This window comes from Parasteatoda tepidariorum, chromosome 10 (genome assembly GCF_982258835.1).
Source record: "Parasteatoda tepidariorum strain Cologne lab strain chromosome 10, Ptep-v5.0, whole genome shotgun sequence".
Lineage (NCBI taxonomy): Eukaryota > Metazoa > Arthropoda > Arachnida > Araneae > Theridiidae > Parasteatoda > Parasteatoda tepidariorum.
Window position 1 is genome coordinate 76225303 of NC_141764.1, and position 22763 is coordinate 76248065.

Consider the following 22763-nt stretch of genomic DNA (forward strand, 5'->3'; position numbering starts at 1 on the left):
GCTGACTGAATAATTATACTAAACAAGAAACAAATCTATACTAAATTTCAGTAACCTTACTAATACATAAATGCACAGTTTAAAAACATGTTCATAGTTTAATGAGGTGATTGAATTATGTACATGAGATGAGTTAATCAATTTTTTTTTTCTCCATAAAAATATCGACGATAATAAATTAAGTAAACTTTCTCAAAGATAAATGCAGCATTTAAAATAATGAATCCTTAAATAGCTCTATATACACCTACAAATTTGTGTCCTAAGATGAAACGTTTGAAAATCCTAGTGGAAAGAAATGTTAAATGACATTTAATCAATTTGAGGAAATGAACTAAACATATCCAGAAGCAGTTTATAAACATATTTTAAAATTAAAAGAATTTGCAGCATAAATAAATGTTCTACACTGATGGTAACATGTATTTAAACTCAGAAAAGTGAGTGTTAATAAAATACAACAGAACATATTAACATGCTCTTCCACTAATCTCTTTGTTGGAAGAGCGTGTGAAGTGACTTACGTAAAAATCAGGTTTAGTGTGTATAAAAATATGAGGGGGGCTGTTTATAAAGCAAAATTTACAATTAGAAGCTGTCTTGTTTAAATATAGTGGAAAATAAATTACTGTTTTACACTTAAAGCCGATTATAATATAGATAAATTAGAAAAAAGATTTAGAAACTTAGAAAGGAGAATGTTTTTAAAATGTCTCGCACATGTTCTTCCACTATCTCTTTAGTTAGTGGAAGAAAGTGTGGAGTGATTTTTATGAAATCAGTCTTAGTAAGTTTTTAAACATCTGAAAGCTGCTTTAAAAAAGACTGTTTTTTTATTTTATTGAGAGCTACCCTTTTTAAATACATGGTAGAACAAATTAACATTCCATACTTACAGTCGATCAAAACATGTTTTTGTGTTTTTCAAAATGCCACTTAACATGCTCTTCCACCAATCGTTTCATCTTTGTTTTTTGTTTTTTCACTTACTCAATATGTGAAGACTAAACTACTCAATGACTGGTGGTTAAAGGGCAAATTTCATAATACTACGCCCGTTGCTGAACTTCACTGATTAGTTTATCCTTTTTTTTTTAAATAACAATTTAAGATGTTCCACAAACCACACTTGAGCTATGGGTAGAAAAAATAATTCCTAGCACACTTTGAATCATATTATTATTATTTTTTTTTTTTTACAGATATAAAAAACGCCGTGCATACGACCGCAATTTCAAACGAAGCATAAAGTGAGGCAGTTCTCATTTTGGATTGATGAAAATACTTGAGCCAGTTTCTCTTGAACGAAGCACAATTGTTCATAACTACGTGGGAGGGAAGGGGGGACGAGATCAAGCAAAATACTGAACATCTCTGAGAACAGAGTAAAAAATATACACTAATTAGGTCCTTTTCCTTTTAGACTAATGGGATGTTCACCAGCTCCTATCCCTGGCATAGAAGCATAGCTTCTAATTTGTCTTAAGGATATCAGCTGATTAGGGAATGAGGCATGCATTGACTTTACTTCAGATGAATGAGAATTCTTAAAATTAATTGACTCTCCGTACGGAAAATATGTCCTACCAGATGATGCTCCAGAAATATTGAGTTGGTTAGCCCCTGAAGAAATGGGGAGAAGTCCGGTCTGAATTGGGGTGAAAGCCGATGAGGACTTGTTGTTGTTCGCTATCGTCATGGTCGGCTGAGAGTCGTACAGTCCTTGACTAGACGACATGAGGTCGTTGTGGTGCTGCTGTTCCCCACCTCGATCACAACTCTGGTTGTTGTTGTTCATACGGTTCTCTTGTTCATTGTCGACTTGCTGAGACATTCTGGAAGGGTCCATCAAGTGAGACTGTAAGCTCGTGTCCAAGCGCCTTTGGGAGGAGGCGACCACAGCTGCCATCGCCGCAACGGAAGAATTCGGACCTCCAGGATCATCACCGAGATTGGTCACATTTTCGACCACTTTAGCGTGTATGGCTTTCTGCCACAGAACGTCTGGCTGAAACTGCTGCACTGAGGCCATGGCAGGTCCCAGCACCAGAGAATTCATCATGCTGCCATGCTTGTCCATGCGATCCGCATGCTTCTGCATGTGCTTGGCGAGGTAGGTTTCTTGTGTGTAAGATTTGCCACAGAACTGGCATATGTGTGTTTTGAGGTGCTTGGATTCTTTGTGTTTGGGTATGTGTTCTAGAAGAGCTGCCTCTTCCGTGAAGCACTTATAGCAGCTGTTGCACTTGTATGGTTTGTCCGTCTGATGGCACCGTGAATGGGATTGAAGATTGGAGAGTTGAGAGAAAGCCTTGTTGCAGTTCGGATAGCGGCACTTGTATGGCTTGTCTCCTGTGTGCGTCCTGATGTGTTGCTGCAAGTGAGAGAGCTGGGTGAACTTCCTGTGGCAGATCTCACAGCGATAAGGTTTGATGCCCAGGTGAATGCGAGTGTGTTGAGACAGGTACGAAGAGTTGGCGAATGTCTTGGAACATTGGGAGCACTTGTATGGTTTGGCATTGCGCATATGAATCTGAGTGTGTAGCTGCAGGTCTGCCTTGGACCCAAATATCTGCAAAATATATAGAGCAGATCAAAAAATTGAATGAAAAATTCAGAAAATTATCGCGATTTTTTTTAAATAGCCGATTTACCGGCCTGCCACACCAGGCCATATATAAAAATAAGTCTCGTCAAAAGAAAAATTCTTTGTAAAAGAAATAAACGCGTGTTCAAGGCAGTTTTTTGTCTGCAGCTAAACACTCGAGAACTTACATATATACACGGCTTGGTGTGGCTGTTACAAAGAATTTTTGCGACGCTAGCGGATTGGAAACACTCAAGTTAAATATCCAATCCGCTAGCGTTACGGATAATAAGAAACATGAATACATATAAGAAATTGATTTACAAAAATAACATTCATTAACTTAAAAAATTATATAAGCATGCATAGAAAGTAAATTACGAAAGGAGAATTATTTACACATAAATATTAAATACCTTTGTTGCTTTGAATAACACTTACAATACCCTTGAGCGGTCAATATGACCATTTTCAAGGCACTCGTGAAATATTCGGACTGCTAGGGTTTAAAAATATTAAAAGTAAAATTTCTTCAATCTTTGAAGATTGGTACAATTTATCTGTTGGTTTTATTATCCGTAACTTTTTTCACTAAGATCTCTGCAGTAAATCCATTCTTCTGCAAAATCTTTGATACTAACAAGCTTAACTGTGATTATTCTTTATTGAAAATCGATAGGTTGAATTTTAGAAAATTAATAAAAAGTGAATAAACATCAAAAAATTCCTCAGATAACATATTTATCATCCATTCAGCTATTGAAATTTTTAAACAATTCCATGCAATTTGATAATTCTATTAAACAACCCTAAATTACTTTTTAGTAAAAATATTTAGAGTTGTAAAAAATATCAAGAATAACTTTAATGTACAATATTGAGCAAAGTATCAAAAATTGTGAAAGGTTTAAGTAAATTAAACTGCATTTTTGAAACAATTAAATTGAAAATACCGAGTCTGACGTTCCTAAAGTATGATTAATAAATAATTAATAAAAAACAAGAAATAAATAAAAATAATAAATACCGATTCAAATAGATAAAAAAAATCTAATTACTTTACTTTCTTTCTTTAAAAAAAAATTATGAAATCATAACATCATTTAAGTAGATAACAAATCCAACTACATGGAAATGATAATGAGTTTTACAGCTTTAGATTTATCGATTTTAGTAGCATGGATTGTTTTGAAACAAAAACTAAATGATGCCAAATGCATATTAAAATGAATAAATTATAGCAAATACACTTCATATAATTAAGCAAGCGAATACTAAAAAAAAAATTTAATGATTATTTGCAAAGGAAAATTAATTAAGAAAAATAAAATATTAATACTTATTAGCAATATACATGTTACTCTAGCAATTAACCAAATTAGTGTCATATGTCAATCCCGACTTACCATGGAGACATTAGCTAACATGGACGAAAAGCTCGGAGATTTACTAAAACCCTAATGATACTTCCAAACCCTCTACTCCTTCCAAAATGATCATAAAAAAACTTTTATGACCCAAAAAAGACATTCTTTTCTTTATATCTTTTCTCAGCCTTTTTCGTACTCATGAATTCTTTTCTGATGGTACCACTAGCCAGAGAACGAAAATTTACGATTTTTTATATGTCAACTTTTCAATCAATCGATTATGGCGTTTTTTAACCCGTTGGTTACAATGGGAAATATCGTGACGCAATACAAGTCTGGAGAGACGAACAGGCGAAGAAGTATGGAACTTTATTGTCAGATGTGACTTAAGAAAGGAAAAATATCCATAAAAAATGTCAAATCGTAAATTTAGAAGAAATGAACTAATGTATTTCGCCCTGATCGCCAATGATGCAGAAAGTCTGTGAGCTTGAATGGCGGACAACAAACGGATGCAACAGAGAAATGCCGCCTACATTTAACCCTTTAAACCTGAACAAAGATACGATAAAATGATTGGTAAAAAAATAAAAAAAATACTGCATTATATGAATTAGTGCGAGACATAAGGAGGTGATTGATTAGCGTATTATTTAAGACTATTTGCAGAGAGAATATAGTTTATCGTCAGAACTTTGAATGTTATAAACATACTTGACAGATATTAATTATCGCCTCTTAAAAAGGGTTTTTATTTATTTTGATTATCGCGTGAATTATTTTTGGTGGGACAATATATTTATTTCAAATACTTTCAACGTGCCCTGGATATTATTATATCAGGGGTCTGCCCAATCATTTTGTGAAGGGTCCGTTTTTGTAAAATTGTGAAAAAACTATTCATAATTTGTGAATATAAAGTAAACGTTAAGTCACATTCTTTCAACCAGGGTCCGCTTTTGTGAATTTGTGCAAATAGGGTCCGCTACTGCAAAAAAAACTTTTTCAAGGAGTTTTTAAATTGTAAAGACATACAAGATTATGCTCAACACTGTAAAATTATACTTAAAAAAATTAAATTTTAAAAAATAAACAGCAATTGCAGCTATTAAATTAGCAATGCAACATACAAATATTTGGTATTTAGCCTATACTGCTGAACGCAGAATATTAATTTTGGACGAATAAAGGAAGAAGCGTCTGCCGAAGACAAAATTTAGTTTGTTTACATCGGTTTATCTCCCCCCCCCCCTTCCTGGGAAGGGTTTATTCGATTAACAAAACAATAATGAAGATAAACAAATTTGTGAAGGGTCCGATTATAAGATAAATTATTTTGTGAAGGGTTCGTTTTTAAGTTAAAATATTTTGTGAAGGGTGTTTTTATGAAAAGATATTTTGTGAAGGGTCCGTTAACGGACCCAAATTTCTTCTAAACAGACCCCTGTATATGTACATAATATGTAGTTATAACATACTACATATATCTGGATATAATATGTAGTTATAATATTACAACTCCATATTTTTCGATTTTAAGTTCGACATACATTTTTTTTTCAACGTTGTCTAATTATAACAGAGCACGGAAAGGCTGTAAAAAGATAATCCTAAACAACTAATCGTATGCGAAACCTGAGGGTAGATGTTAAAATGAGACAATCCATGGATTAAAACATTAATTCTTTAAAAACTAGATTTAGAGTTTTCCAGTAATAAGAATCATGAATACAATTACTTGATTTTAAAAAAATAAATAAACCTCAATCAATAAGTTTTTAACCGTTTATAGCTTGATATTTTAAAATATCCTTTTTGACACACAACGTCAAAAATGGTAAAAACCAAAAAGAGTAAAATTTCCATCCCGAGGACTTGAGAAATCCTATTCCATAGATACCTAAACTATAATTTTTTTAAACAAGTTAATTATAAACACAATTTCTCAAACAAGTTTAAGATTCTTCCTTTATACACAAGAATAATTAAGAATTTAAAATTATAATTTCAAAATCGAGGTCTTTTCGGGGCAATCGCTATAAAAAAATATATGTATATTGCCCTTATCAGCTGAGATGAATAATTTATGAATTTAATTAAAGCTAGATTACAAAAATGAAAACCTTACATTAATTAATTCTTACATGTAAACAATTTCTAAACAAATGTATCAATAATGATTCACTTCTTGTTGCCAACTCTTACTCATTATAACTACAATTCAATGTACTAATAATACGTGCTTGTGTTTAATTTCACCGGTAAAAAAATTTAAGAATTCTTTTCAAATAAAATACATTAAGGTTCTTTCAATCAATTTAACCTAAATCACGTAAAGTATAATTTAGAAAAGAAACAAAAATACCTACCAAATGAAATGAAATAAACAAAGGGTTCCTTCTTAAGAATTTTCAGTAACAAAAATTCGAAAGTCAAGATCATTATTTATTCAGTAAATCACTAATTAAAATCGTCTGCCAGAAAATAAAGTGTTCATTATTGATGACGATAATAATTATCTACTTACAGAAAGTAGAATTAGAGACGGAAGCCAACCCATGAATTCTATTAACAGCTTTTTAGCTTCTGTCATATTTGCTATCCTCAACGTGAGTAAAAATTGTGCAGCAGAAATTAAATTCGAAAATGACTCCCGGGGGGCGAAAAGGCATCGGCGAGGATATCGTTTTGAATGAAAAATCTTATATTTGTTCGAAGTAAAGATTTCGAGAGAAAGTCGAAGAATGTTTAGAGAAGGAAGGAATCCGTGTTTACATTGTCAACAGAAGTCTTGTTTGCACATTCTTTTGCATGGTTCGCGGATAATATGGTTTGTTTGCAGAGCAGTAGGGATATGAACCGCATACTGGAAAAAAGGTTTCGCGCTCAAAGGAAAATTTCTTAGATTCTTCCAACAGCTACTGAAAGTAGCGAAAAAGAATAAATAGTTATATCTAAAATTAATATGAAACACAAATTTTATCGACGACAAACAAAAGCATTGAATAAAACCGAAAGAAAAAAGAAAAACAACATAACTTTCAAGAATAAACAACTTAAAATGCTACTAATAACAAAATTATTTGATAATGAAATTGCTTTCTAACAAAAACAAAATATTTACCGGTATTATGACTTGCAAAAATTTTTAAAAAAAAAATTATATTTCTACAATACGGCTGAATTTTCTTATCTTGATACTCTGATAATATATAATTTTGAAATATCGACAAAGTAAATAACTAACAAATAGATTAAAGAATTAACAACAAAGAAAGATGTAGAGATTTGACTAACTAATTTTAACTCAATTGAATTTTCTTTCAAGATACAAAGTATTCTGTAACCCGAACTTCATACATATTTTTATAATTGTCAAAGATGAAATCAAAAAAGTAAGCACATTAAGAACTACAAATAATATTTAAGAGGGAAATAATTATAATTGAAATCTAACGAAACACTACTAAGGAAGTCAATGCTGAAAACATCGAAACCAATATATATATCTGATAAAACTTGGAGATGTTTCTATAATAGTAATAGGCTATCATAGTTTCTATAATAGTAATCGCCTATCATACAGTTTCTAGTTTCAATTATTATTCAAACAATTTCTTTTTTACTTATTCAAATATTAATTTGAAACTCTTAAAGTGCATATTTTCCTTATTTAACTTAATTTTTATTTTTTAACTATTTGACAAGCCTAAAATAACATATTATGTTACCTAAATAACCTATACCTAAAATAACATAAGTTTCCGAATATTTTGACTATAAGAAATGTGCAAAAACTGTTGACTGTTTTACCATCAAATATTTAATTCATTTTTTTTTTCAAAACCGAGTTTAAGAATCGGTAATAAATGAAACTCAAACTTAATACAACCGATTCTTCAAAACTTCACTTTTTTAAAAAAAAATTAATCTTACTAGTGGGCTGCGCCCCCTTCTCGCTAACGCTCGCCAACCCCCGAAAATTGCAACGCAATCTTATATGGTTTGCTTCGCAAACTAAGCTCGCTTCGCTCGCTACTAACTTAGGTACATTACAAATGTACAAAATTCTAAGAATTCAGAACAATTATTCAAATCCATATAACAACTTTTTTTTAAAAAGAAAACATTACATCTTTTTAGTAAATACTACGTCATTAAAATAAATTAAAATTCAAATAAATGACGTGTAATTCGTTAAACCTATTAGAAATAAAATCTTAAGATAAAATTTCTAAAACTGATATCTCTTTAAAAAGGTTAAAATTTTGGCTATAATTAAGTTTATTAAAAATTGAAATAAGTGAATTGCAGTGGAAAAATCTGCATAAACAAATAAATTCTAGTAAAACAAATAAATTCGACTACTCTCTTCTGCCTAGCTTATGCTCTCTCTGGTTATTTCAGTTTCCGTTTTTAAAAGCGCTATATGTTGAGCCATCTAAGCTAGATTTGGCATGTGACATTTTTAGCGGCAATGATTGGTCAATTTTCTAGTGTTGCCATTCGGGGAGTTGTAATAAGGCCTTTTTTTATCGCCGTGTAAGAGAAATATATATATAGATAGCAACACTTTTGTTTCAGATATTTAGCTCAAAAATCATCCAATATTACAAATAAAAAAATTAACAAATAAAAGATAATGAAAAATGTTTAAGTAAATTTCTTATTTGGATTGTCAACAGAAAAAAAGGGACCTAAAAAAGTTTTGCAAAAGTTGCAAAAAGGATAACTCGGATTCTTAAAAAAAAATATTCCATGAGATTTATATAGTGCTTTATTAAAAAGAAAAAAAATCAAAAAATTTATTAAAATAAAGTTCGAATATTTCTGTTACCGATATTGACAGATGATTTTGGAAAAAAATCGCGTATGAAATCTAATAAAGTACTAAAAACCATGATATACTTTACTCGATAAAAATCAACGTTGTTAATACTATAGTACTTTAATTTCTTATCATCGTTTTTATGTAAAAAGATCTTTTTAAATTTCTAAAAAAGGAGAGAAAAAAAGGGAAAACATAATTTTTTTAAAAAAATACAAAATTTGTATAAGTTCCACAACAATACAAAAACGCAAATTAAAAATACATGTCAGTATTAATTACTGATTGCAGAGAATTCGAGAATGTTTTAAATCAGACCGTTGGAGCAGAGGTTTCAATTTTTTCTAGGTTATGGAACTTTAGATTATCAATCTTTTTCAGAGAAACCCCCACTTTACAGTATAGTATAAAAAGAAAATTGTGAACGAATTAACCAATAAAAGACTTCATTTTGAAAATACTTAAAACTAAAAAATTCTATTCCTTTCACTATTTTTCTTATTCACAAATGAGGGTTTATATTCGATAATAAATTCACAGTCCTAGAACTGTATCTAGTCTAATTATAAATTTGTGTTTGGTGAATATATACAAGCTGAAAATGAGTAAAAGAAGTCATATCCTTTTTTTTTCTTCTTTAAAATGAAAAACTAAAAAGAAATGGTTTTGTTGTTGTTTCTAATGCCACTTGATATACCAGCAAGACTGCTTGGTGAAACCAAGCTAATTTAAGGCAGAGGGAGCGTTTCTTGTTTCTCAGTGTCACCATCTATGGCCAAGAATACGACTTCAAACACACACACGTCACAGCCTGTTTTAAAGAGTGGAACCATTATTTCATCTGTATATTGTAAGTTTGACTTGAACCAGACAGCGATCAAACTCAAGTGGTATTGATTTGTCATGGGAACTTGAAGGACATTGTAACCCGACAGATTTAACGGGCATCAGTCACTATATACTACACGGGAAGTCTTTGGATCGAACTCACGACCTCTTGGACATGGATCCAACGTCCTACCAACTAAGCAATCCCAGGCTATAAATGTTTGTTGGAGAAGCATACTTATTAGTAACGAATTTAGTTATTTTATTTTGAGTTGAAAAGCACGAGGGAAAATTCTCACGCATTTTTTTGTATAAAATATATGCAATATTTTTTTAGTGGCGTTACATTTTAAATAACTTGAAACAGGCAACCGAAATATTAAAGAAATAATGGATTGAGTAGGTATAAATATAAAAAAAGGTTTTAAAATTCATCATGTGTTGAAAAAGTCCTAATTCTAGAAACCCTTTTAATTTTCTTCCGGAGCCCTACACTGAAACTGCCAGACACAAATATGGTAAAATTTAACGTGTTTCTGGATTTACCGGAACACTAAAAAATCTCGGTAATTTTTACCGAAGCGCTTTAATGATTTCGGTAAAATTTACGATAAAATATAACTTAATAATATGAGAAAATTTTTTATAATTTTATTAGTACCTTAGAGCATGGCATAAAAATCATTTATTCGGTTAAATTTACCTTTCAGTTTTTTATTTTTTATGAATGTGCAGAATTAAGAGCTATAGTTTTGGAAACCAGAATTTGGGTAAACCGTTACTATATGAACGAAACAATTAAACAATTACCAAGTGAATGGTTTAAATTCCATATAATTTGGTTTTATTAGTCAGAATTACGTTTTTTTTTTTTACCAGAAATGTTATTACCATGCAATGCAGTAACCAATTTTTTTTTATGAGTTAATAAGAAGAGCATACACAATCCACATTTTAAGTAAACATGTTTTTAAACTATCTTCAACGAAACTTAATTTCAAATTCCAACAACTCAAATTATAATTATATTATTCAGAGAATATTATTATTATAGTTCTTCAAATAAACATAATAAATGAAAAATGTTTTGAAAATTATATTGTAATTCGTATTTAATTACTCACATCGTACAAAGTATATTGACTAATAAACATAACACTATATTGGAATGTACCCTTTCGCATAAAGAAAATTAAAAGATGATTAATATTCCTTTCTTCTAACTTTCAAAGAAAAAAAGAAATGCTTCCTTTTAAAACGCTATTTTCTTTTTTACTTATTTATTTATTTTTCATGAAATAGAAAGGTAAATATTGGATTAATTCACTAAAGACAAAGTCAATATTAACTTAAAAATAATGATAAGCAAATAAACGCAACACACGACAAATTAAATATTAAAAAAAAATTTGAAAAATAAATAAATAAAAAGTAATGCTACAAGTCTGAATTATTTTCTCTTCATTAATGTACTAAAAAAAATAATATATTTTTTAAAAATTTCACTTTTTATAACGTATTCTAACATATTCCAGCTAAATACTTCATATTATTAACATAAAAAATTTAACTATAAAAGTATTTTTTTAAAATTTAATCCCACTAGAAGTGTTATCCATTGTAGCACATTTTAACTACGTAGAACATAATTTTAGAAGTAAATATTTTTCGAATGTAATTATGAAAAATTATTTTCACAAAAATTCAGTTATTATATTACGAAAAGCTATCATCGAACTAATGTAACAATGACATTTATATCTATGCGATCAATATAAAAACAAAAATATATAAATTTAATGATTTTTTAAAGCGCGTAGCAGTTACTAAATTAAGAATTAAAAATAACAATCATATACGTATTTTAGTACTTAATTTGTAATGCTGAACTTTCAAGTTATTTTGAATGGTAAAAGTACCTTAAAAATAACTTACAATGGATCATTAAAAGTTGGTGTAATGATCCAATATACTGGTACATTGGATCATAATACAGTGCAAATTTGTTGCAACTTCAACACTTAAATTGAATCTTGCTTTACTATAATATAAGTTACTAAGATATGTCTTCAAATTAACAGCGTAAGTTATATAATATGTAAGTTGCAGAAAATGAGAACGATAGTAAGGTGCAAAACACTCCATCTTGATGAAATTATAAAAAATATCCGATTCATTTTTAACCATGACAAAATAATTTTTGATTAAGACTATAAAATATGTAATTTTAACGAAACTATTTAACTAAAATTATGTTGTTGTTTTTTTTAATTAACGTACCAAACGCGGGTCCACATAATTTCTTTTTCAGAAGCTGCTAGTAATTGATTCCGAACATTTAAGACTTATTTAGTGATTCGATCGCCTTATTTAAATCAGAAATACATAAGTAAAAAATACACGAGCAAATTTTAGAAGAAGAAAAATCTAATAAACACCACAGAAGGAGTGATAGATAAATATAAATGATTCCTGAAGATATTTTGGAGGATTGATACAGGAGTTAAATATTATTCGTCTAATCTATAGGTTATTTCCTTGAGATCCTGTAGTTATGGATAATAATTCTTCATAATTCCAATCCCCTCATTTTACTCTTGTGATGATGACTAAATACGTTGCTACAAGTTCGTGATCAATATGCTGAACATGAGTAGATGGAATAGGTACAGGTGATTATGATATGTGGAAGTATTGTAAACATATCCAAACCTATGAAAGCTTATAATCAATTTACTGGGAATTAGGTAGATAACCACTACAAATAGTCAACTTACAGAAATGTTCACAAACCAGTTACAAAAATGCTGTTCGCAATTAATTGATCTTACAGGTTTTACGCGAATCAAAAGTCTTGGATTGACAACTGTTGTGAAAATTAAGTATATGACGTATAAGAAAACATGGTTTCTTTGAAACGTACCGGGCTTGTTGAAAACAATGTCTTCGGTTATTTTTAACTTGATTAATATTCTTTTAAGATCATTACGTTATGCCTTTGATCTGATTATGAAATGTGCGAAGAATTACTCTATGACTAAGTCCTAAGATAAACAATAAATATATTAGTGAATAAGATACGATTAAGGGTAAGTTGCAATAAGACTATTCAGAATAAGTCCTGGACTTATAGCGAACTGACTTAAATAAATAAGGCTAAATCAGCAATGAATAAACATACTTTCTTATTAGCCTGAATAACGTGGCTTCATTGTAATATATTTAAAAATAGTTAGGCGGATTAGAAAATACCGGAGACTTCACCACTCAACAGGGCGCACAGCAAAAAGCCTGTGGCTATTTGAAATGAGCAGGAATATTCTATCAGCTAACGACACATATGAAAGTTTGTAAAACAAACAACTTCATACAGAATGGCTACATTAAGTTGAATCAACAAGAAAATATAGGGCGAGGGTGAGATTATTTTCAATATTTTTAAACTTTCATCTTTTAAACTTAAACTAAACTTTCATCTTTTTTTTTCAATTAGGCAATATGGTACACCCTGTACAAGTTCTTTTTTTTACAATGTATAAATGAAGTAATAGGCCGAGTAAGGCGATTATAAATAATATAAATACAATAATTTGAATTTAGGATAGGTTAGGTTAAGAGTTTACCTGCGGGCACATCTTGCATTGGTACTTCCTTCCAGTGTTGCCATTGGCACTAGGATTTAAGTCGTTCGGATTCTGATGCTGGGGCGACATTTTTGTGGGCATGGGGCCCATAGCCACTGAGTCCTGCGGTGGCCCCATTTGAGGCAGCATGCTCTTTTTGGGGACCTGCAACGGTGGCATTTGCCCACTGTGGTTGTTGACTCGGCTGTTGGTGTTGTTGTTGTTAGCATTGGCAGGGTTGGCATTATTGGCATTGCTGTGATTACCGAAGAGGTTTGGAATTTGTGAAGAATCCACATTTCCTTGCAGATTCTCCTCGATGTTTCGGGAATCTAAAAACAAAGAGAAATCAAAATTAATAATCTTCTTCTAAACCTTATTTAAAAAAATCAAAAACAATACTAAATTAATAAACGTCAGCAGAACTTGAATATATTCAAATAAAGATAGCTTATGGCATCGGAAAACTATACATGGTTGGCATTAGAGATGAGCTCGCTTTTGGACGTAAGAGGCCCAAAATTTTAATCCAAGCCAACCCAAGAGCGAGATACCTAGCATTATTTAGAGCCTGAGTCTGCCCGAGATATACATACGTTACATACAGGCCAAATTTTGCGAACGGTCTTTGATGTCTAAACAAGGAAATTACTAACTTAAAAACTTTTCTATCAACTACCCGTAAAAGAAAAAGCGAAGAGAAAAACTGAAGCAACTGAAACTCAAAAATGATCTCTAAAATTTTTATACCTTATACATTTTACGACTTTTATTTATTTATTTAACGTTTGTTTTAACGTTGTTAAAAAGTTTATGAAAACTTAATTATGAATCCGAACTGGAACTCGAAATATCCGAGCTCGAAATATTTTCTCAGTAAATGAACTAGAGTCTGCGTCGGGCATGGGTTTGGACTCGGGCTGATTCCGTCGCATCCATAGTTGGCATATACGCATCATATATAATACGTATAATATATAATACGTATAATATATAATACATATAATATATAATGCGTATAATATATAATACGTATAATATATAATACATATAATATATAATGCGTATAATATATAATACGCATAATATATAATACATATAATGCGTTTAATATATAATACGTATAATATGTAATACATATAATTATCCAAATTTGAAAGTTATGATAAATATAACTTTCCAACAAAAATGGGGGGGGATTAAAATTTTGACAAAAATTAAAACTTTAAATGTGTTCCTAATCAGATAAATGGAAAGACTTAAAAAGTTTCATTTTGCCATTTTGTACCGTTTTATCAGGAAGTGTTGTAAAAATAATATTCCTCTACAGTTATTCCAATCCTTTAACAGTCCTCAACAGAAAGTACACATAAAAGTAAACCACCGAACCGAAGGCGGCTAGTACCATACAAGTAATAGTGTCTTTATATGGCAATAAAATTCAAAATGTCGATCATTAGAAAACAAGTCTTCGACTTTTATCTCCATCAAAAACTGTAAATTATATTAATCATAGAATAATATTCTAAAATTTCTCCCTAATTTAGGAAAAATAATATTTATAAAAAACATGTTAAGGAATAAAAAACTTTTATTCTTAGTGCGCATTTCAAATGAATTCATGCATTTAAAAAACATTCGGAGAAATTTTTTTCCTATTTATTTAGACGCTTCTATTAATAATAAAAAAAATGGTGAGCCGTATCTCACAAAACATGCCATGAACCTTGGTTGTTCCAGTTGGCAGGCGGGGACCAGGTATTTTTATCTTAAATAAGCTTAAAAAAAATAATTTCAATTCTTTTGAAAGAGGTTGATGTTGAATGCTTACTATACCACATGGGAAACTAGTAGTTCTTTTTTTAACTATACCACATGGGAAACTAGTAGTTCTTTTTTTAACTAATCTAGTTGAGAAAAGAAGGAAACAATGTGATTCTTAAAACTTATTTTTAACACCTAAGTAGTTAGTTTAAATTAATGCAATTTCAAAACAGTAAACGTAGAAAATTATCGGACAAACTTTAACACAGAAATAAAATATATATAGCTAGGGTATTATGTGATACTCGTAAACACGTTCCATTAACATATTAAGTAGTTAGTTTAAATTAATGCAATTTCAAAACAGTAAACGTAGAAAATTATCGGACAAACTTTAACACAGAAATAAAATATATATAGCTAGGGTATTATGTGATACTCGTAAACACGTTCCATTAACATATTAAGTAGTTAGTTTAAATTAATGCAATTTCAAAACAGTAAACGTAGAAAATTATCGGACAAACTTTAACACAGAAATAAAATATATATAGCTAGGGTATTATGTGATACTCGTAAACACGTTCCATTAACCTATTAAGTAGTTAGTTTAAATTAATGCAATTTCAAAACAGTAAACGTAGAAAATTATCGGACAAACTTTAACACAGAAATAAAATATATATAGCTAGGGTATTATGTGATACTCGTAAACACGTTCCATTAACATATTAAGTTTGTTGTATTAAATTTACAACACGTGAGAAAAAAAGAATTACGAGAAACGAAAAATTAGGCGAAACAAAAAAAAACATAAAGAAAAGAACGAAAGTCATTAAAAACATTAAGTCTACATAAAACATGAAAACCATTAAAAAACCCTTATAAATATGAGAAACATTAAAAATTCATGTAAAACAGGGGGGGGGAAACAATGGTGGCATGATTAAACGTATGAAAGCACTAAATAACATATGAAAAATATGAAAAAAAGCATAAAAAAACATTGAACAGTTTACGGAAAATATGAAAAATTGTAAAACCTAAAAAAGTATAAATAATGCACAGAAATACATTTTAAAAGCTCGTAAAAACGCATACAACACATGAAAAAAAACTAATGATAATTCTAATAACAAATATTCAGCGCATCGAAGTCATTTGGTGAGAAAATATAAATACTCTAGCTAGTCAGAAAGAGGTCGAAATTTGACAGTAAGATTCCGCCGTTATAAACACGAAAGCTACGTAAGAAAACATAAGTAAAAATAAACTTAATGAACCATCTTTTTTTTACAGTTATTTCCTTAAAATATAATAAAACATAGTCAAAGATTTTAATAATTGATTTCATAGAAACTATTTCAGCTTTTTAATAAAACCATTTTGTTTCATATTAACTACTCCGGTTATGCTAAAAGCTAATAAAAAAAAAATTCCACCGTGCTGATTTTTTTTAACGAGAAAAACTCTATATCGTTTAATTAACTGTAATGAATCGCAATATTTTCCAAAACAAAATTATTGCCACGACAAAATAAAATTCTAAAAGAAGAAAAGAACCATCTATTAAAACACAAAATATGTCTGAAACTAATTATGCTCGGGTGCGATTCATTTGGAACGTTAACATTAAAATAAGCGGCGAAACAATCGCTTATTTCATAAGTTCCAAGCATTATTCGAACAAAAAGCGTATTTTAAACTGAGTCGAACGTGAGAATCAATTACACGAATCGAGGATTTTTTTTACTCAAATTAGATTTTTCAGTTGTTACGCAAAATATTTTTTTTTTTCGTTCGTAGCCATTCTAAAAGTCATTAAAATCGCATAAATCAGCAGGGCCTGAAATTTCGGACGGAAATTAATAACCGATTATGATTTTTTTTTAATGCAAGAGCGCTGATTTTTCAGCATCCCTACGTTAGCTATGAAAAATTCATATTTTATTACTCTGTTTTAAAAATAGGAAGGAAAAAAAAAAGTCTAGTCTTTTCGAAGCATAAAATACGTATTGTTTTCTGAATTTTGAACCCGATTTGTGAACCAGTTTTGATATTTATTAATAAAACCTTCTCAAAAAACGGTTGTGATAAGAAATGCAAAATATAAATAGATTTGAGGCTTTATCAAGGTTTTATTAAGGTTTTATAAGGTTTTAACGAATTACCTCCTTTTAACGCTATTTAACACACTATTGTATAATCAGCCCCTTAATCAGCCTAAAATAATTGAGTAATGATAATGAACTAGGAAAGTTTCATTTGATAGTAATCATTAAAGATATTTACGAAAAGTTAAAGAAAAAAATCCTAGAGGTTTGGTTTTTAGATTATCTTCTATTTAATAAATGCATAACGCAGGCATGAAAATGATGAAAGAGACAAATCTGAAAATATCTATCACTTCATATCAAGGAAGAAAAAAAAGTTTGTTTTTTTTTAACTATTTTGCACAAAAGAAACAATTAAATTATTTATAAATATATTAAAAGTTTCCTTTTCTTTTACTGTAATACAATGACAATTCTACGAACTTTTAAGCTTTATTTATAAATAGTGATAAAAAAAAATTTTATAGTAAAGTAAAACAAAATAATGTAGAAATATTAAGAAGCATTTTCTTCCTTTACTTTAAAAGTTTAGAAAGTAAGAAGATTATATAAAGGAATCGATAGAAAAAAAACACATATTAAAAAAATGCCAAAGCATTGTAGTTTATTTACTTATTTAGAGATTACGCTACCTTCCATCTACAATGAAAATGCATTACATAAATGAAGTGCATAGCTGTGAAATTATGTATTATATTCAAAATCCTGAATATATATGTAATATAGGGTTATAATGATTACATTACATTTAAAAACCTGAATCGAGAAGTATGACAAAAAAAATCAAAAATCATATACACCTTTAACTAAAGCTCAAAAAGCATACACAGAGAAACAAAGCTGGTTTTCAAAAAAAAAACGTACAATGAAACCAAAATATACGGAATTAAAACCATTAATTTGGTAATTTTTCGTTCATTTAGTAAGTTTACCAGAGATTCTGGTTTTCGAAATTACAATTCGTATTACCACACATTTAGTAAAAAATATTAAACTGAAAACTAAATTTAACCGAACAGTTTATATATACGTCATACTCTTAGGTATTATAATAAAATTACCACATTTACCAAATTTTATCACATATTATAAAACCATATTTTCTTGTCAATTTTACCAAAATTTCCTAAATCGCTCAAGTGCTTCCGTAAAAATTATCGAGCTATTTTAGTGTTTCCTTAAAACGAGAAACACAGTAAATTTAACTATATTCTGGTAATTTTGACCATACTTTATTTTTTTCGCGGCGAAGTTAAAATTATTTAACACATGCAATCTAAAGATACAAAAAATAAATACAGAAAAGACTAAAGAACAATATTAAATTTATAAATTCAATATTTTAAATTCTTATTACATAATTTAACAGCTATTTTTTTTTTAAAGAGACCCTTTATAATGTCTCCACAAGTCGATTTGTCTCTGATCGAAGTACTACAATTTGCAAAATCAAGAGTAAACCGATATCTAACAATATTCAGCATATTTCCATGAAAACGCCCTTTTCCGTACGAAGCTTCGAAACAGTTTTATTGGTTAAGAAGTTTCGCGTTCGATTTATAGGTAAAAGTCTCCTACTTATCTGATGTCTTGAATCGCTTATTGATTCTTTTAGTCTGTTCGGTTGACGCTGTGCGAAAAGTACAATCGAAATTCGAAGTTTCTCAACGTATGGATTTCGGAAAATTTATGGAATGCCTTTTCAGAAAAATATTCATCATTTTAGTGAAATTCGTTTGATCCAGTAATAATGTATTTTAAGTTATTGTGTAGTCATAAATGTTACCAATGCAAAATCGAATAATAGAATTATACCGAAAAAGTTCTATTAAATTTTTACTTCTTTTCATTTACATTGAGTTATATAGTACGAGATGTATTTATATAGTGAAATTTTTCAAAGCACAAGAAATGAGTTGTTTTATTTCTATTTTGTTGCAATAACATGAAAGCTCCCACTGTGAAATTTTAATACTTTTAAGTAGCAAATATTTTGAATCTGGACAAATAATCTGTATCTGGAGTAGTAACTAAGATGCTAGGTAAAGATTTAAAGAAAGATAAAATAAACATAAACAAAAGCAATTGCATAAAAATAATACGGAAAAACTAGAACTTCCTTGAGTCTTATGAAATAACAGTTTTTAAACAAAATAAAGTTGATACTAAATTAATAAGGTAAATTATAAGTAAGGAAATAAGGTAAAGAAATTTAACTCGAAATAAATTTTGATTAAACCAGTTTTAATCTGACAGCATGGATTAAAAATATTAAAATAAAAAATTATTACCTTTTCCTGTAACAGTATTAACAACATTGAAAGCTTATAAGTACATAAAATTTTAAACCGGGCAGTTACATCTCTATATGAAATAAAGAGAAGCTATTTTATTTGAAGTATTCGTGAACGATAATTTGGAACGGTAATTGTAACAGTTTTTAAAAACTAATAAATAAATGAGTATTATAAATCAATTCTATTTTAGTTTGGGAAATCAAAAGCTCTATCATTATTATTTATTATCAAAAAATTTAATTACCACGGCAATTCTATGACCCACAAACACTTTTAATTTTATTAATGCAGAATTATAAGTTTTTTTTTTTTTTTTTTAAATCTGTAATTTACAATTATTAAAGCTGGAGATATTGAGTTCGATCCTCACAGTCACAGTGCATTGTACAGACTAAATCTGTCGTGGTTGAAAGTTCTCTTGTTGGTTGTGGTGTAGAAGTTTAGAGAGGAAGGTACCAGCTCAGGCGCTGTCCACGTCGTCTGACCAGGGTCGAAATTATGTGGCATTCCTACCTTGGCCGTTAAACGATAGAACCTTGAAAAACGGAGCTAGATGTTTGGCCATGGTTGGATGGTGTGCGTATGTGTAATGTAATATCATAACTTTTTGTATTATTAATATATTAATATCAGGGGTCTGTCCAGGCCGAATTTGCTACCGTTTAGCGGTACCTTCACAAATTCAATTTTATTTAAAACGGTAGTTTCACAAATTCAACTTTAGGAAAAACGGTAGCTTCACAAAATACTTTTCCTTAAAATTTTGTTTTTGTATCCGTTAAGAAACATTAAATCTATATTTTTACCATGTTTTTGTGTTGATATTTTAATATAATTTTTAACTTTTCACAAATTATGTCTAAATTTTCACAAAATAGGTACCTTTCAGAAAAACCTAGACAGACCCCTGAATATGCTATGCATCACTTTTTATATATTTACTTTATTTGCTTAACCTTAACTTGTAGGGTGCATCCAGGTATTTTTTTTTATAGTAAATGTAATATTATATTTTTACAGTATTAGATCATTATTAACAACTCTTGTATAGAGTTTCGCTTTAATGCCGCTTAAACAAATTTTCAATACACCACGAATGTTATGTTTCCGGAATTAATTGTACACTGTTTTTACCAATTAATTTATTTTAAATTATACAAAAAGCTTGCTCTTGCAATTTCCAAATTCGACTCGAAAGTTATAACCAACTCGAGAAGAAAAGGGTTAATTTTTTTAAATGTTAATAAATTAATTTACTTGAATTCATTAAATAACTTTCCAGGTGATTTTACAATTTTTAACATTATTAGTAGAACCGCGGAGTCAGTAATTAAAATGTCTGACTTTTATAATGTTTGACTCAGCTGTTAGGAGAGACAAATGTTATGTAAGCATTGTCTTTTTTTTTCTTTTTTTTTTAAATTATAATAGTTTTGAAACAAGCCGACCGGATTGTGTAGTGACCAGAGAGCTGACCTTACATCAGAAAGGTCCTGGGTTCGAATCCCGGACAAGGCATGGATGTTCTTTCATTCGCCGTACTATCTGTCCTTACCGTGGGAGCAACGTTAGCCCAACTAATATGATACTCCAGAAAAAGTGGTCAACGAATTTACCCTGAATGACGGGTGAAAATAGGGTGGGCATTGGAAAAAAAAGTTTTGAAATAATTTGTAATAATTATTTAAGTAATAGTTCACACAATAATAAAAATTTTTTTTACTACTTTTTCAAAAGTTCAAAGATGTCCTTCTCCTTTTGATGTATAAGTATTAACTTTTAAATAACTGGAGACGGTAGCGAATGAATCTTTTCGATTCCAACATAACTGCCTTCTACTCAGATTCCCAGCTCTGAATATTTTTATTTCATAAGCATGACAGCCTAGAACAGGCCGGAGCTGCCCCAACAAGACGCTTCTAACTAGCTCGATCAGACGCTAGGTTTCTTCATCTACTTCATGCCCATGGTTTTAAGATCTTTCCACTTTTCGGTTGCCAGTAATCGTTCCAAAAGTTACCTTTTTAATTGAGTCCGATGTGACCTATCTATCTTATTCGATGGGATTTAATAATTGAAATTATATTTGATTGCTTAAATTTTTTGTATAATTCATAACCGTACTAAATTCGCCAAACATCGTTTTCTTCAATAGCTCCGAAGATGGATCTGAGTATTCTTCTTTCAAGTTATTTTTTTAGTTTATTTTCATTCGTTTTATTTAAAGGCCAGCATCTCCTCTTTAAACGCCATAGGTTTAATTAAGAGTATTATGTAAGCGCTCTGAATATTAGTAGACAAAATTATATTCAAACATACAATTTGGTTCATAACAGGTAAAAAAAGAAAAAAATCTGCAAAATATCGAATCTTCCTTCTTTTCCTAATATTTTTAAAAGTCAAATAAAATAAAAACATTAATATTATCTGTTTTTAAAAAATATTACACCTTTCATAAACAATGTTAATAGAAAAATACATTAAGTTTTAAGCGATAACTAAAATAAAACCGCCCGCGTTTAAGATTAAAAAAAGTGTTATGATACTTACATATTCAATAAAATTTTAAACCACCTAAATAAAACATGAAGCACCTCCTTTCAACCCACATAAAATTCTAAAAGCTCTTCCATAAATGAAAGCGAAAACGGATTCGAAAAACTAAAACCTGCCTCAAAAGATTTAAGAAAATTTTAATCATGGTTTTACATCAACCTGGTTTGTGTGTCTGAAATTTTGAATGATGATAATTGTCTTTTATTGCAAAGAGTCCTTTTCTCCTTCGAACGAAGGAACAGGAGGACAAGGGCGGACTTCAAAAGTTCCGGAATCTAGGATCCTTGGGGGCTACTTTGATTCACGGTTGCAGCGAAAAATTTTAATTAAAGTAATTCCTCAGTTTCTCTCACTCACTCGGCAAAGATCCTTTTATGGAAATTTCGGTATATACATCTGAAGGAGCCGAAAGATTGATGCTCCTCGGTGGCTTAATTTTGTTTGTAGACAACAGGCACATTGGGGTCTTTTAGTGAATAGCTGGGTGGTAAAAAAATTTAAAGAAAAAAAATATTTGTATGTTTATGTTTGCAATAAACAGAGTCTTGAAAAGTATGACAAAATCCATTATAAGTGACTAGATTTAAATAATAAAGATAAAAAACATGTTAAACAACAAGGACATTATGAATAAATATTCAAATTTCCACATTCGAGGAAAACATGTTATGAGCAGCTGTAAGTAAGAGTAAACCATTAATTCATTCATTCTAAGTCTATTTAGCTTTCATAGAAATAAGGATTTTGATGTGTTTATAATTAAAACGGATCATTGAAGATACATTTTAGTAACACA

General features: G+C 29.7%; 1 protein-coding gene across 19 annotated transcripts in view; it reads right to left on the reverse strand.

Moving 5' to 3' along the window:
* Window positions 1–22763, reverse strand: part of LOC107436894 (exocyst complex component 4) — a 332756-nt gene that overhangs the window by 147904 nt on the left and 162089 nt on the right. For 12 of the 19 annotated variants that reach the window (XM_071184141.2, XM_071184140.2, XM_071184138.2 and 9 more), the window contains one exon: window positions 13237–13568. In XM_071184141.2, the coding sequence (XP_071040242.2) occupies window positions 13237–13568 (332 nt within the window). Of the gene's footprint in view, window positions 1–966; window positions 2573–13236; window positions 13569–22763 lie in introns of those variants that run through there. The other 7 variants (XM_043043615.3, XM_043043612.3, XM_087153061.1 and 4 more) reach the window with 1 other exon arrangement.